Raw genomic sequence first — 14,885 nt, forward strand, 5'->3', positions numbered from 1 at the left:
CAGTCTGCCCATTCTCCTCTGACCTCTGGCATCAACAAGGCATTTCCGCCCACAGAACTGCCGCTCACTGGATTTTTTTTCTTTTTCGGACCATTCTCTGTAAACCCTAGAGATGGTTATGCGTGAAAATCCCAGTAGATCAGCAGTTTCTGAAATACTCAGACCAGCCCTTCTGGCACCAACAACCATGCCACGTTCAAAGGCACTCAAATCACCTTTCTTCCCCATACTGATGCTCGGTTTGAACTGCAGGAGATTGTCTTGACCATGTCTACATGCCTAAATGCACTGAGTTGCCGCCATGTGATTGGCTGATTAGAAATTAAGTGTTAACAAGAAGTTGGACAGGTGTACCTAATAAAGTGGCCGGTGAGTGTATATATATATTGAGATGCAGTGACCCCTGTTACAGGTAGGGTGCCCTGTATGTGCTCCCCAGAACATGCATGGAGGCATAATGGGGATAGTGAGACAGTGTCCGGCATTGTGGTGAATGGCTGGTATGTGTCGCAGAGGAGGAGGTCTTCTGCGCTGTAAGCCTCCCTTGATATGGGGAGCTGCTCCCTGCAAGGCGACCTGGAGTATTTGGTCTTTGGTGCACATGAGCACTAAGATGTTGTTTAGTGAATCTGGGTCCGGGTTGCGGGTAGTTATGAGAGATGGGAGGGTCTGGCTACCCACATACCTCACCTCTGGGTGAGGGTGCTCACTGTACCCCTTTTTCCTGCAGGAAGTGCGAATGTTTGAGAACCTGCAGTGATGACAGGATCACGTGACCAGGCCATGTGATCCATACCTCACCTATGGGGTGTGGTTACAAGGTACATAATGTGACCAGGGTGTGGGTCACATGTTCCTGTATGCTCTCTGAGTGTGGACCTGAATGGTTCTGTGCTGGAAGGTCCTGGAAGCCTAAGTGTTGGGAGTGTTGTCTCCCTGTAGAGCACGTGGTGGGACTCTGGTACTGGTGGCCTGGGGTGTTGGACGGTCCCAGCCGGGGACGGACGTCCTGAATAGCACACGGACAGGTCACCTGTGGTGAGGACCTTGGACTGACGAGGAGTCAGCCTGTGGAGCAGGAGCTCCTGAGAGGTAACCCTGGGTATGGGGAAAGGACTATGTGCCCTGATAAAAGGACAGTTATATGAACTGTGCGGCATGTGGTCACCCATGGCAACTGGACAAATTAAGGTCCAGCATGTTTACTGACTGTGCTTCAAAGCCGTATACTATGAAGTGATAAGTATAATGTGAGGTCTGTGATGTGTAACATGGCCTACAGTGGTTTATGCTGAGTGGATAATAAACCACATGGACTGTTTATGTGAAAAAAAGTGCCTGTCTATGTTTATCCTGCTGCCAAGCGAGTATACCCAATACGCTAATGAGCGCTATCTCACAATAGCGATACTTCTTGGATATTGGTCGGACGCCTCTCACACAGCCAAACCAAATCTCCACTTTGCACTGATGAGAGGCAGTACCCGGAAACACAATGTCTGCAAATTAAGATTCTGATTTGGCTATTATCCTAAGTCATGTGACAAGGCTCGTACACCCCTTTCTGACATTGTACGTACTATCCTGTCGAGGTGGGGTGGGCCCGTATGACCACAGACGGGATAGTACATCCAGCGCGATCGGCCGCACTCACGGGGGGAGTGCGGCCGATCGCGGCCGGGTGTCAGCTGACTATCGCAGCTGACATCCGGCACTATGTGCCAGGAGCGGTCACGGACCGCCCCCGGCACATTAACCCCCGGCACACTGCGATCAAACATGATCGCAGTGTTCTGGCGGTATAGGGAAGCATCGCGCAGGGAGGGGGCTCCCTGCGTGCTTCCCTGAGACCCTCGGAGCAACGCTATGTGATTGAATTGCTCCGAGCGTCTCTTATCTCCTATCCCTGCAGGCCCCGGATCCAAAATGGCCACGGGGCTGCATCCAGGTCCTGCAGGGACTACTTCCGGGTCCAGAGCAGGCGCTGGTAAGCCTGCAGCGCTGTAAGTCAGATCGCTGATCTGACAGAGTGCTGTGCAAACTGTCAGATCAGCGATCTGTGATGTCCCCCCCCCCCTGGAACAAAGTAAAAAAGTAAAAAAAAAATTCCACATGTGTAAAAAAAAAAAAAATTCCTAAATAAAGAAAAAAAATATATATTATTCCCATAAATACATTTCTTTGTCTAAATAAAAAAAATAACAATAAAAGTACACATATTTAGTATCGCCGCGTCCGTAACGACCCAACCTATAAAACTGTCCCACCATTTAACCCCTTCAGTGAACACCGTAAGAAAAAAAAAACGAGGCAAAAAACAACGCTTTATTATCTTACTGCCGAACGAAAAGTGGAATAACACGCGATCAAAAAGACGGATATAAATAACCATGGTACCGCTGAAAACGTCATCTTGTCCCGCAAAAAACAAGCTACAATACAGCATCATAAGCAAAAAAATAAAAAAGTTATAGTCCTCAGAATAAAGCGATGCCAAAATAATTTTTTTTTCTATAAAATAGCTTTTATCGTATAAAAGCTCCAAAACATAAAAAAAGATATAAATGAGGTATCTCTGTAATCATACTGACCTGAAGAATAAAACTGCTTTATCAATTTTACCAAACGTGGATCGGTATAATCGCCTCCCCCAAAAGAAATTCATGAACAGCTGGTTTTTGGTCATTCTGCCTCACAAAAATCGGAATAAAAAGCGATCAAAAACTGTCACGTGTCCGAAAATGGCTCCAATAAAACGTCAACTCGTCCCGCAAAAAACAAGACCTCACATGACTTTGTGGACCACAATATGGAAAAATTATAGGGCTCAAAATGTGAAAAACTTTTTTGATATAAAAAGTGTCTTTTAGTGTGTGACAGCTGCCAATCATAAAAATCTGCTATAGAAAACGCTATAAAAGTAAATCAAACCCCCCTTCATCACCCCCTTAGTGTTAGGGAAAAATAATAAAATCAAAAAAATGTATTTATTTCCATTTTCCCATTAGGGTTAGGGTTAGGGCTAGGGTTAGGGCTAGTGTTAGGGTTAGGGCTAGGGTTAGGGCTAGGGTTAGGGTTAGGGCTAGGGTTAGGGTTGGGGCTAGGGTTGGAGCTAAAGTTAGGGTTAGGGTTGGGGCTAAAGTTAGGGTTAGGGTTGGGGCTAAAGTTAGGGTTAGGGTTTGGATTACATTTACAGTTGGGATTAGAGTTAGGGGTGTGTCAGGGTTAGGGGAGTGGTTAGGGTTACTGTTGGGATTAGGGTTAGGGGTGTGTTTGGATTAGGGTTTCAGGTAGAATTGGGGAGTTTCCACTGTTCAGGCACATCAGGGGCTCTCCAAACGCGACATGGCGTCCGATCTCAATTCCAGCCATTTCTGCGTTGAAAAAGTAAAACAGTGCTCCTTCCCTTCCAAGCTCTCCCGTGCGCCCAAACATATGGGGTATCAGCGTACTTGGGACAAATTGGACAACAACTTTTGGGGTCCAAGTTTTTTTGTTATCCTTGGGAAAATAAAAATTTGGGAAGCTAAAAATCATTTTTGTGGGAAAAAAAGGATTTTTTATTTTCACGTCTCTGCGTTGTAAACTGTAATGAAACACTTGGGGGTTCAAAGTTCTCACAACACATCTAGATAAGTTCCATGGGAGGTCTAGTTTCCAATATGGGGTCACTTGTTGGGGGTTTCTACTGTTTGGGTACATCAGGGGCTCTGCAAATGCAACGTGACGCCTGCAGACCAATCCATCTAAGTCTGCATTCCAAATGGCGCTCCTTCCCTTCCGAGCTCTGCCATGCGCCCAAACAGTGGTTCCCCCCCACATATGGGGTATCAGTGTACTCAGGAAAAATTGGACAACAACTATTGGGGTCCAATTTATCCTGTTACCCTTGTGAAAATACAAAACTGGGGGCTAAAAAATCATTTTTGTGAAAAAAAATTTTTTTTATTTTCACGGCTCTGCGTTATAAACTGTAGTGAAACACTTGGGGGTTCAAAGCTCTCAAAACACATCTAGATAAGTTCCTTAGGCTGTCTACTTTCCAAAATGGTGTCACTTGTGGGGGTTTTGAATGTTTAGGCACATCAGGGGCTCTCCAAACGCAACATGTCATCCCATCTTAATTCCAGTCAATTTTGCATTGAAAAGTAAAATGGCGCTCCTTCCTTTTCGAGCTCTGCCATGCGCCCAAACAGTGGTTTACCCCCACATATGGGGTATCGTCGTACTCAGGACAAATTACACAACAACTTTTGTTGTCTAATTTCTTCTCTTACCCTTTGGAAAATAAAAAATTGGGGGCGAAAAGATAATTTTTGTGAAAAAATATGATTTTTTTATTTTTACGGCTCTGCATTATAAACTTCTGTGACGCACTTGTTGGATCAAAGTGCTCACCACACATCTAGATAAGTTCCTTAAGGGGTCTACTTTCCAAAATGGTGTCACTTGTGGGGGGTTTCAATGTTTAGGCACATCAGGGGCTCTCCAAACGCAACATGGCGTCCCATCCCAATTCCAGTCAGTTTTGCATTGAAAAGTCAAATGGCGCTCTTTCCCTTCCGAGCTCTGCCATGCGCCCAAACAGTGCTTTACACCCACATATGGCATATCAGCGTACTCAGGATAATTTGCACAATAATTTTTGGGGTCCAATTTCTTCTCTTACCCTTGGGAAAATAAAAAATTGGGGGCAAAAAGATCATTTTTGTGAAAAAATATGATTTTTTATTTTTACAGCTCTGCATTAAAACTTCTGTGAAGCACTTGGTGGGTCAAAGTGCTCAACACACATCTAGATAAGTTCCTTAGGGGGTCTACTTTCCAAAATGGTGTCACTTGTGGGGGATTTCAATGTTTAGGCACATCAGGGGCTCTCCAAACGCAACATGGCGTCCCATCTCAATTCCAGTCAGTTTTGCATTGAAAAGTAAAATGGCGCTCCTTTCCTTCCGAGCTCTGCCATGTGCCCAAACAGTGGTTTACCCCCACATATTGGGTATCAGCGTACTCAGGACAAATTGTACAACAACTTTTGGGGTCCATTTTCTCCTATTACCCTTGGTAAAATAAAACAAATTGGAGCTGAAATAATTTTTTTGTGAAAAAAAAATAAATGTTCATTTTGATTTAAACATTCCAAAAATTCGTGTGAAACACCTGAAGGGTTAATAAACTTCTTGAATGTGGTTTTGAGCACCTTGAGGGGTGCAGGTTTTAGAATGGTGTCATACTTGGGTATTTTCTATCATATAGACCCCTCAAAATGACTTCAAATGAGATGTGGTCCCTAAAAAAAAATGGTGTTGTAAAAATGAGAAATTTCTGGTCAACTTTTAACCCTTATAACTCCCTAACAAAAAAAAATTTTGGTTCCAAAATTGTGCTGATGTAAAGTAGACATGTGGGAAATGTTACTTATTAAGTATTTTGCGTGACATATCTCTGTGATTTAAGGGCATAAAAATTCAAAGTTGGAAAATTGCGAAATTTTCAAAATTTTCGCCAAATTTCCATTTTTTTCACAAATAAACGCAGTTAATATCAAAGAAATTTTACCACTATCATGAAGTACAACATGTCACGACAAAACAGTGTCAGAATTACCGGGATCCGTTGAAGCGTTCCAGAGTTATAACCTCATAAAGGGACAGTGGTCAGAAAATTGGCCTGGTCATTAATGTGCAAACCACCCTTGGGGGTAAAGAGTCAACAATGACTTGTAGGATTGATACTTCCAACAGGTGGCACTAGAGTCCTAGTTCTCTTCCTCTCTGAAGAGACAATTTGCATAATTAGCATGTTTCCCAGAGGAGCATTGCGGCTTTAAGTTTCCTCATCTTGGCATGCTTAGCGTGTCAATCTCCGCAAGGAGAAACAATACTTTTTGGATATCATGAAAAGTTTAAAACTTCTGAAATACTTAATTGTACTCTGGTAACAATAGAAACATCTGACTAAAAGACCTAAAAAGTCAAAACTTTTGGCTACGACCAAAAACTATTCATAAACTAAAACCACCTAATCTGTATCCCCTACATTGATGCGTGCCATACACAACTACCTGAGCTAGCAAGATTTCTTCCATCGCCATTCCCATTGTGGCTACCCAGGATTCTGCCAATTTCCCCTCTGCAATCTCTCTCACAGGACACTCTCTATAAGTCTACTTTCACACATCCGTCGGTACGGGGATGTCGCAAACCGTCGGCCCGACGGACGTTGTGCTAAATGTAGCACAACGTGGGCAGCGGATGCAGTTTTACAACGCATCCGCTGCCCATTGTGAGTTCCGGGGAGGAGGGGGCGGAGTTTCGGCCGCTCATGCGCGGTCGAAAATGGCGGACCTGTCACACAAAAAAAGTTACATTGAAATGTTTTTGTGCGTCGCGGCCGCCAAAACACGACGCATCCATTGCACGACGGATGCGACGTGTGGCCATACATCGCTAATGCAAGTCTATGGAGAAAAAAACGCATCCTGCGGGCAACTTTGCAGGATGCGTTTTTTCTCCAAAACGACGTATTGTGACGTAGGCCATAAGACAGAAGTGTGAAAGTACCCTTACAAGAGCAGGGGCATAATGACCGTGGTCACAGAGGTCGCGACCACAACTGGGCCGTGCGGGTGGGGGACCATAAGGGTGATCATTCCACCAGTGCCAGCAGAAACTTCAACTGGATGTGCGTCAATCGGGTCTGTGTGAGGCAATACATGCTGCCGCCCAATTAGAGGCCAGCAGCTGATGTTGGCATGCATGTGACTGGGGGTGCACGGCAGTAACATCATGCGTTCCCATCGTTTGCACACTGAAGTCAGTTTCCAGCTTCAGAAGAGGATGCTGCGCAGCGGGGAGTGGAGGGATGGTGAGGATAACTGTTTTTTCTTTTTTTTAATGAATTAAAGAACAGAGGCAGAACAAAGGACATAACAGCATGGGGCCCAGATCAAGGGAAATATACCTGTATAAGGGACTACCAAAATACAGGACATATTACCAGCCTGGGGTCTGGGATAGGGGGCATATGTACCAGGATAAGGGACATATACCAGTATATATATATATATATATATATACTGCATATATACATATATCTGAGGATGGGGCCCAGGATAAGGGGCATATATACCAGGATGGGGGGTCCAATGCAAATTTTGCATCGGGGTCCATCGGACTCTAGTTACGCCACTGACCAAGAGTAGTGCATTGACCACAGCCACATAGTATACACCATGAACAGAGAATTTGCAGCCTTGAAGCTCTCTCTCCCACCGGCCTATTCTCATATCTCCAATTACTCCAACTCACAGGGCAGTCATTAGAAAATCTTAGGCCCTGTACATCATCAGGGCCTCAGTAACTATTCTACCATCCTGATCCATGCTACATACAAAATGCAGAATACACAAATGGTCAAAAAAAATCCCTTCCCCTGACACAGAACATTCATTCCAGGGGTACTCTATAGGATTTGATCACCCATGAGTTGCTGTAAAATCATGGCACTACGTTCATCCCATTGGAACAAAAAGGTTTTTTGCGTTACCTTGGAATCAATTAAAGAAAGCACTATAGGAAAATCTTGAAGAAGCCTGAGGATATGTCCATGCATATGGGACAGAAAAAATTATGCAGCTGATTCACTTGCTAATTTGTCACAAATTTTCAGCAAATTTCACCCTATGCATTGCATAGAGTGAAATCGACAGGAAAAACAACAGGCTATGAAGGGTGAGAATAGGCTGGGCACTATGCTCATGAACATACTGGACTCATAACTAGTGAAGGGTGAAAGTGCTCGGTACTCGATCGAGCATTCTGGTGCTCGAGATGCTCAGTTCTCGATCAAGTATCCGGGTACTGGGGTGCCATGCTCGATTCCCCGCCCCACATGTTTGGCATCTTATTTCCAGCTTCTAAACATGTGAGGATTGTATGCCACTCACAGTAATGCCATAGCTATGTTGGGTACTGGCATTTCTGTGATTGGCTGGCTATATCACGTCATTGGGTCTATATAAGTCCCGGTGACGCAATGCTCCCACATAGCACCCAGAAACAGAGTAGGGAAAGTCACTGCAGAAGAAAAAGTGAGTGTTATAGGCCTTGCTGAAGAAACCTAAAACCAACAGTCTTTATCAGGGCTCAATCTATAGTATTCAATACCACTGTGAGCTGAACTATTTGGTGTTGGGAAAGCTAGTGGAGAAGGGATAGTGCATTACAGGCATTGCTGAAGAAAAAAACCTTATTAGGGCTCTATCTATTGTATTCAATACCACTGTGCTGAGCTGTACTATTTAGTGAAGGGATAGTGCAATACTGCCGTTGCTGAAGAAAAAAAATCCTTATCAGGGCTCCATGTATTCTATTCTAGTCCCTATTAATACTGATGTTTGCTGCAGACCTAATTTAAAATGCACAAGGCATGTGGTAAGGGACGGGGAAGTGGAAGTGGACATGCTGCTGATGGTGCACGTAGAGACCAAGGTGGTGGTACAGGTGAAACTGTGCCTGCTGTGGGAGCTCAACAAACACGCTTAGTCACAAAACCTAGCCACTTGTCCCATTTTGCAGGTTGTCCCACTTTTCAGGGGGCATGGGACACCACTCTTGAAGCCAGAACAGTGAAAACAGGTGGACGGTTGAACTGCAGATAATACTTTCAGTCTGTTTAGCAGCACCACCCTGTCTTCCACACATCCCATTCTCACTAGCCAAGAGGCTGGAGCACAAAATCCTCACCCTGATGCTCCTTTCTCCCATCATGGTGAGTCCCAGGAGACAAGTGACCGCACATTTGGACACTACGAGGAGCTCTTTATCTTTCCATTTTTGCTTCTTTTGGCCTCTCACCATGCATTTCAAAAATGACATAAGCAGATTGCTTGCAGTGATGCCCAAATATTTGAGCAGCCCGGGTCAGTAGAACCCGATGGTGGGGAATGGCAATTACTGTCTCAAGAGGTCGATGATGATGAGACACAGTTGACAACAAGTCATGTTAAGTCAACATGTTAGGAGGAGGACTAGAATGAGGAAGTGGAAGACAAGGTGGTGGATGATGAAGTCACTGTCCATACCTGCCAAGGTAGCATGCAGAGTGAGCACAGCAGTGCAGATGGGGTGGGATCTGCAGCACTGCAACAAGCAGGAAGAGGCATTGGGGTGGCCAAAGGGAGAAAGCAGTCAACTGTTCACCAGAGCACCCACACACGATGATATCCCAGGCCAAGCGTAAAGTGTTCCTCAGTCTGGTGCTTTTTTACGGGAAGTGCAGTAGACAAGAAAATGATCATTGGCAACCTATCCCATACCAAGCTCAGCAGGGGCCAGACCACTATCAGCTTGACGACGCCAGCATGCCCAGGCATATGTCATCCAAGCACCCGGCTAGGTAGGCCAAACGCCGGGGTCTACAATCAGTGTCTGTGGCTGGCATCACTGCCACTTCCCCTGTGCTACATCCTTGCCAATACACTTTCTATGAAGCATGCGTGGATGCCTCCTGTCCAGTACCTGTCGTTGCACATTCACAAGCACCATGAGCAACCACGTCCACTTCATTGTCCCAACAAAGCATTCAGCTGTCCCTACCCCAGGCCTTGCAACACAAGCGGAAATACGCAGCCAACACAGGCCCAAGCACTGAATGGTCAAGACTGCTTGCCCTGGAAATGTTGCTGTTTAGGCTTGTGGACACTTAATGCTTTTCGCAATCTCATGGCCACCACAATTGTTCCGGAAAGCCATCCCCACCTTAGACCAGCACATGTCCAATAACATCACCCCTTTGTATGAACACACCATATGGAATAGTAACTACTGAAATAGAGAATTGTTTAGTTACTAGTGATGAGGGAGTATACAAGTTGCTCAGGTTTTCCCGAGCACGCTCGGGTGGTCTCCGAGTATTTGTTAGTGCTCGGAGATTTAGTTTTTGTCACCGCAGCTGCATGATTTACGGCTGCTAGACAGGCTGAATACATGTGAGGAATGCCTGTTTGTTAGGGAATTCCCACATGTATTCAGGCTGTCCAGCAACCATAAATCATACAGCTGAGGCAACGAAAACTAAATCTCCAAGCACTAACAAATACTCTTAGATCACCCGAGCATGCTCGGGGAGACCTGAGCAACAATGCTATTCACTCATCACTATAAGTTACATGAAAATAAACAACTCCATACGGTATCAACAAAGGTGTAATTGTTTTATGTACAACCATAAAAAAATTCAAAGGCTCGATCAATAAATTTAAATGCTGCTTTCAGTAACCTTTACGGTATTTCCACATGTTGAGCATTCCTACACAGATTTTGTTGCAGTTTTGATGAGGAATTCATACTATGCATTGCAGCGGATGTAATCCACAGTCACAATCTGCAGAAAGAATGCTTGACATGACATGTGCCCCATTCATTGTCTACAGCCGTATATAGCCGAGCACGTTAGAACTATGTAGAGCCCAGTTCTAGGGTACCAGGGTTTAAGAGTCCTGCTCTTGGGATAGTTGTAACTTACCATGTTGGGAATAGCCCCTTAAATCAATTATGTATTTTTATTTTTTCATAATAGCCTCGTTATAATGCTCCATAGACTTACATTGTGAAAACTACTTCCGCTCCACACATAAAGCAAAGTATGATCTGGCAAGTGAGAATATGAGTCATGTAAGTGAGAAGAGGACCAGGGCAGCACTGGAAACCAGGGAAGAAGGCCATCGCTAAATTTATTAACGCACTTATGCTACATTACATATTCGTTTAGACAGATTTTCTGCTTCCTCACAACTGGCTAGGTCAGACCCTGCTTTGCAAACACGTATAGTTTCATGAAAACATGAGGCATCATGAAGGGGAACCAGCCTTCCTTGGCTCCATGATATAACTGATGACAACCCTTGTGTCATATTGGAATCCAGTCTATCAACACAGTATGAGCTCCGGCATGTGATGGAGGAAACTGTGTAGGCGATGGATTCCACTTTACGCTATTCCAGCCTACAAAATGGGATGTGAACAAGACTGAAGTCACATGACAGTACAACATGTAAGCTACTTACCTTGGACTCAGCATAGGCGGGACATTGAGACTAAAAGCAGGAAGTTGCAGCTTACAAGGTCTTCCCCCTTCACCACCTGAGAACTTCCCCTTTTCACTTGATCCAAGGATGTCTCCAAAGCTCTTGTCTACTCTCTTCGTTGGAGTTTTAAAAGCACGTGGCGACAGAGGAGATAGCATTGGAGAGCTATATGGTTTAGGCACCTTTAGAGAGGAATCAACTGGGCTCACTCCTCTTGGACTTATCGGCAAGGGACATTTTTCATCATCTTCAAATTCATCATCTTCCAAAATGGATGGAAGCTTTTGAATTAAACCTCCATTGCTTTCATGATCATGCTGGGAAGAAAATATTGATACAGCATGAGAATTTTTTTTTACATTTGGGTGTAGCATTAATTATTACAATAATATTTTTCAAGGAAAAAATACCATAATTCCTTACGCATAATACATATTAGGAGTAGTAATCTGTTGCTGAAATGTTGCACATCCTATTCAGTATAACTTGCATTTTGTTCATTTAAATCCCTACTCATCTTTGTGGGCTGTCCTCATCCATGACTGACGGATGTCTCTGCATGCATGTGTACACCAGGAAGGCCGTCACTTATAGGACCACCCACTGAGCAAAGGATGAGTAGGGATGGGAATGAATAAATGCAAGATGTACTGAATATTTTCACACAAACCTATATATCAATCTGCTCATCCCATCTTGCGCTATAACATGATGTCAGAATATTGTACAAAATTTTATAGTGACAGGTTACCTATAAGGATGGCACTCACGCATTCAAATCTATGGGTGCATTGAAAACGTTGGTCTGCACTCTGATGACATTGCAGTCCGATTTTGTGGACCCACACAATGGAGAAGATAAAGAAATTTTGTTCTTGATCTTCTCCTAACAGTGTGCTCCGATTCTCTTATCTGAAAGAATCAAATCACACTAAGCCGACAATCTCTGATCAGAGTTTGTTCAGAGTGTCATTAACATAATCGATTCCCTCACATGAGAGAATTTACGCTCTAAGCACTTCCAGTTCTTTACAGAGGAATTTTTTGCAGTCACTTTATCCTCATAGACAAGATTACGATGAAAGTATAGAAGGCACAGGATCCACAATTCACAATAGTTGATGTCACAGCTCCCCTCCTCCCCTTCCCTTCACAATGACTTTTGCCATGTTGTTAGATACTGTACTTCAGTACCATTCAATGGGATCTGAGTCAGTCTATCTCTGCTAATGTCCATGTGACAACAGGCCTATGGTTAGCATAAAAGTTGTAAGATTACTGATGTATTTTTTTTTATTATTTTTCTCAGATAACTGTGTGACATCACAAAAGTTTGGTTCAGATTCAATATTGTGACATCACAAGTGCTTTTCTGTCAACAGTATTTCTGTCAGGTAAGCTTTTGAGTTATCACAAAATGACTGTGATGTCACAAGTGGGTTTTAAACAACAAGTTGCATTGTCACAAATTGTTTTCACTCATGTAACCTGATGTGACATCACAGATGAGTTTTAGGCAGGTAATTGGTAAACTAATGTGACATCACAAGTAGGTCTCAGGCAGGTAACTGCTGTGACATCAAAGGTGAGTTTCAGGCAGGTAAGTAGCTATGACATCACAGGTGAGTTTCAGGCAGGAAGGCTGCTGTGACATCACAGGTGGGTTCCAAACAGGTATTGTGTTTTGTTCTCACACATGTACAGTATATCACTTAGCTAAGCTATTGTGGTATCACAACTAGTTGTAGTCAGATAAGCTAATGTGACATCCCACGCTTTTCATGCCATGTCATTGGTTCTGACATCTTCCCACTTTCAGGCTGCTTGGGGTCTAGCATACTATTTGAACCATCAAACTGCACTTAGAAATTCTGAAGCCTAAAAGTAGTTCTTGTCTTGTACAGGGGTTCCTTTACACAATGAACGTTCTCATGGAATCACAGAAATCTTGAAATCAATGGGTAATTAATGCAGGAAGTATATCAGAAAAACTTTACAATATTCAAAGAACTTTGAGAAAGGCTATTTTCACCGAAACGGCGTCAGGGAGGACGCTCGTGGACTTACTCCTGACCGACTACGGGTAATGATATCAATTGATCTTTGTGCAATACTGATTTACATTACGGGAGTTAGATGTTGACCCATTAGGCTTTATGGGAGATGTGCAATATCTGTGATCACATATTGTAGCATTGGAGATGACCTGTTTAGCCTTTTTTGATAATTTGTATAATGTCCTCTGAGTATCCCTTTTGTATGTGCTAGTGGGTGTAACCCCTTCTTGTTCTCTGTCTGCACCTGGCTACTTAATAAATTATTTTTTGGTTACTTTAAATATGTTTGGAATGTTTTGTCGCGGGTTTTTGTTTTCGTTTGACTATTATGACTAGTGCGATTTTTCCTGTATAATGTCCACCAATATATGATCACAGCACTATAGTATTAGATCAGTTGATACAATTACTGTGATGTATGGTGTTTTCATGAGATGGTTTAATTTCAATATTCAAAAAACAGTAGCCTTGATTAATCAGGACTGGCGATTTTCTCACTGGTGTTGATGAGGGGTCATGTAGGAGTCAGACACCCCTGATTCATGAAGAGATGTATGCCTCCTACTGAATCAGGAGCGTCTGACAAGTGACATGTGCCTCCATGTGCCACACGAGAAATCTTACCCTACTCCATGACTGGAATAAAAGTTCTGGCGTAAGGAAGGCCACGGCTCGTCATGAATTAGACAAGCTGTGATCTCGCACTCTTGCCGTGCCCCTGCTCCACCTATTTTGGCAAAACTTGGAGAAACTTGGGCAAAAATGGTGCAACTTTTCAAAGCAATTTACACCAAGATTCAAGGTAAGTTGCTCTGATGAATCAGGGCCAATATCTTGAAACTGACATAGAATTTTATAGTATGAAAGCTAAGACGTGGAAGAAATATTAAGTGACGCATAACCAATCTTGGTAGCACAGGTTTGGCACCATATATCCCAATAATAAGCGGAACTCATCTATGTGATGTGCCATCAGGATGCTAGAAGAGAATGCCAATGTTGGCACCTTTATGACCCGTCTTCGTTCTTGATTAGAGAATATTTATTGCATCAGTTGATGTGTCACTAAATAGGGACTAATCGTATCTGTACAATTACCTTCCTAACATAGCTCCCTGCCGCCTCTGCTCACACAATTCTCTGAGCAGAGTCATTCTGTATTGAGCAATTACTTCCCCACCAGCCCTTTGCGTTGCATTCTGGCAGTGGATCCATATCTTGGTTTCAGGAGCTAACGCTGAGAATACAGCTGCATGATTGTGAAAAGGAAGGAGCTGGTGAGGCCGCAACCGCTGATTGTGCTATCTCTGTGGCCTCCTGCTCATGCCCAGCAGGTCCCGGGAAACTTGCCCGGCCAAATAACTGTCTCCTGATTACTTTCCTGCAAGTCAATATATCACAGACAGTTCATTCTCATACTTTTAAATGATCAGGTTCCTTTTAAGCAACTAGACCCATCCAATTAGCCAGTAAGAATCTATCAGGGGCATACAGAAAAATTGAAAAAATGCCATTCAGTAACTTGGAGGTTGCAATAACATCATCCACTGACTGTTTCACATTAGTGACTTCAAATTGGGCCAAATTCCTTGTATGTAACAAAGCAGACCATTTTTTTTATAAATGTGCTGGATTCAATCTGGATCAGATATTCTTGTGAGAGAAAAAAAGCTGATGGAGTTTCACCAAACTTCTAGCATTAGTCAATGAAAAACGGACGGTACACCTATGTAACATGG

General features: G+C 43.5%; 1 protein-coding gene across 3 annotated transcripts in view; it reads right to left on the reverse strand.

Annotated features, from left to right (window-relative positions):
- LOC143784206 (voltage-gated delayed rectifier potassium channel KCNH8-like) overlaps positions 1-14,885 on the reverse strand; it is a 730,833-nt gene that overhangs the window by 48,262 nt on the left and 667,686 nt on the right. For all 3 annotated transcript variants that reach the window (XM_077272141.1, XM_077272140.1, XM_077272142.1), the window contains exon 12: positions 11,069-11,406. In XM_077272141.1, coding sequence (XP_077128256.1) covers positions 11,069-11,406 — 338 coding nt within the window. The remainder of the gene's footprint in view (positions 1-11,068; positions 11,407-14,885) is intronic.

Source organism: Ranitomeya variabilis, chromosome 7 (assembly GCF_051348905.1).
Source record: "Ranitomeya variabilis isolate aRanVar5 chromosome 7, aRanVar5.hap1, whole genome shotgun sequence".
Lineage (NCBI taxonomy): Eukaryota > Metazoa > Chordata > Amphibia > Anura > Dendrobatidae > Ranitomeya > Ranitomeya variabilis.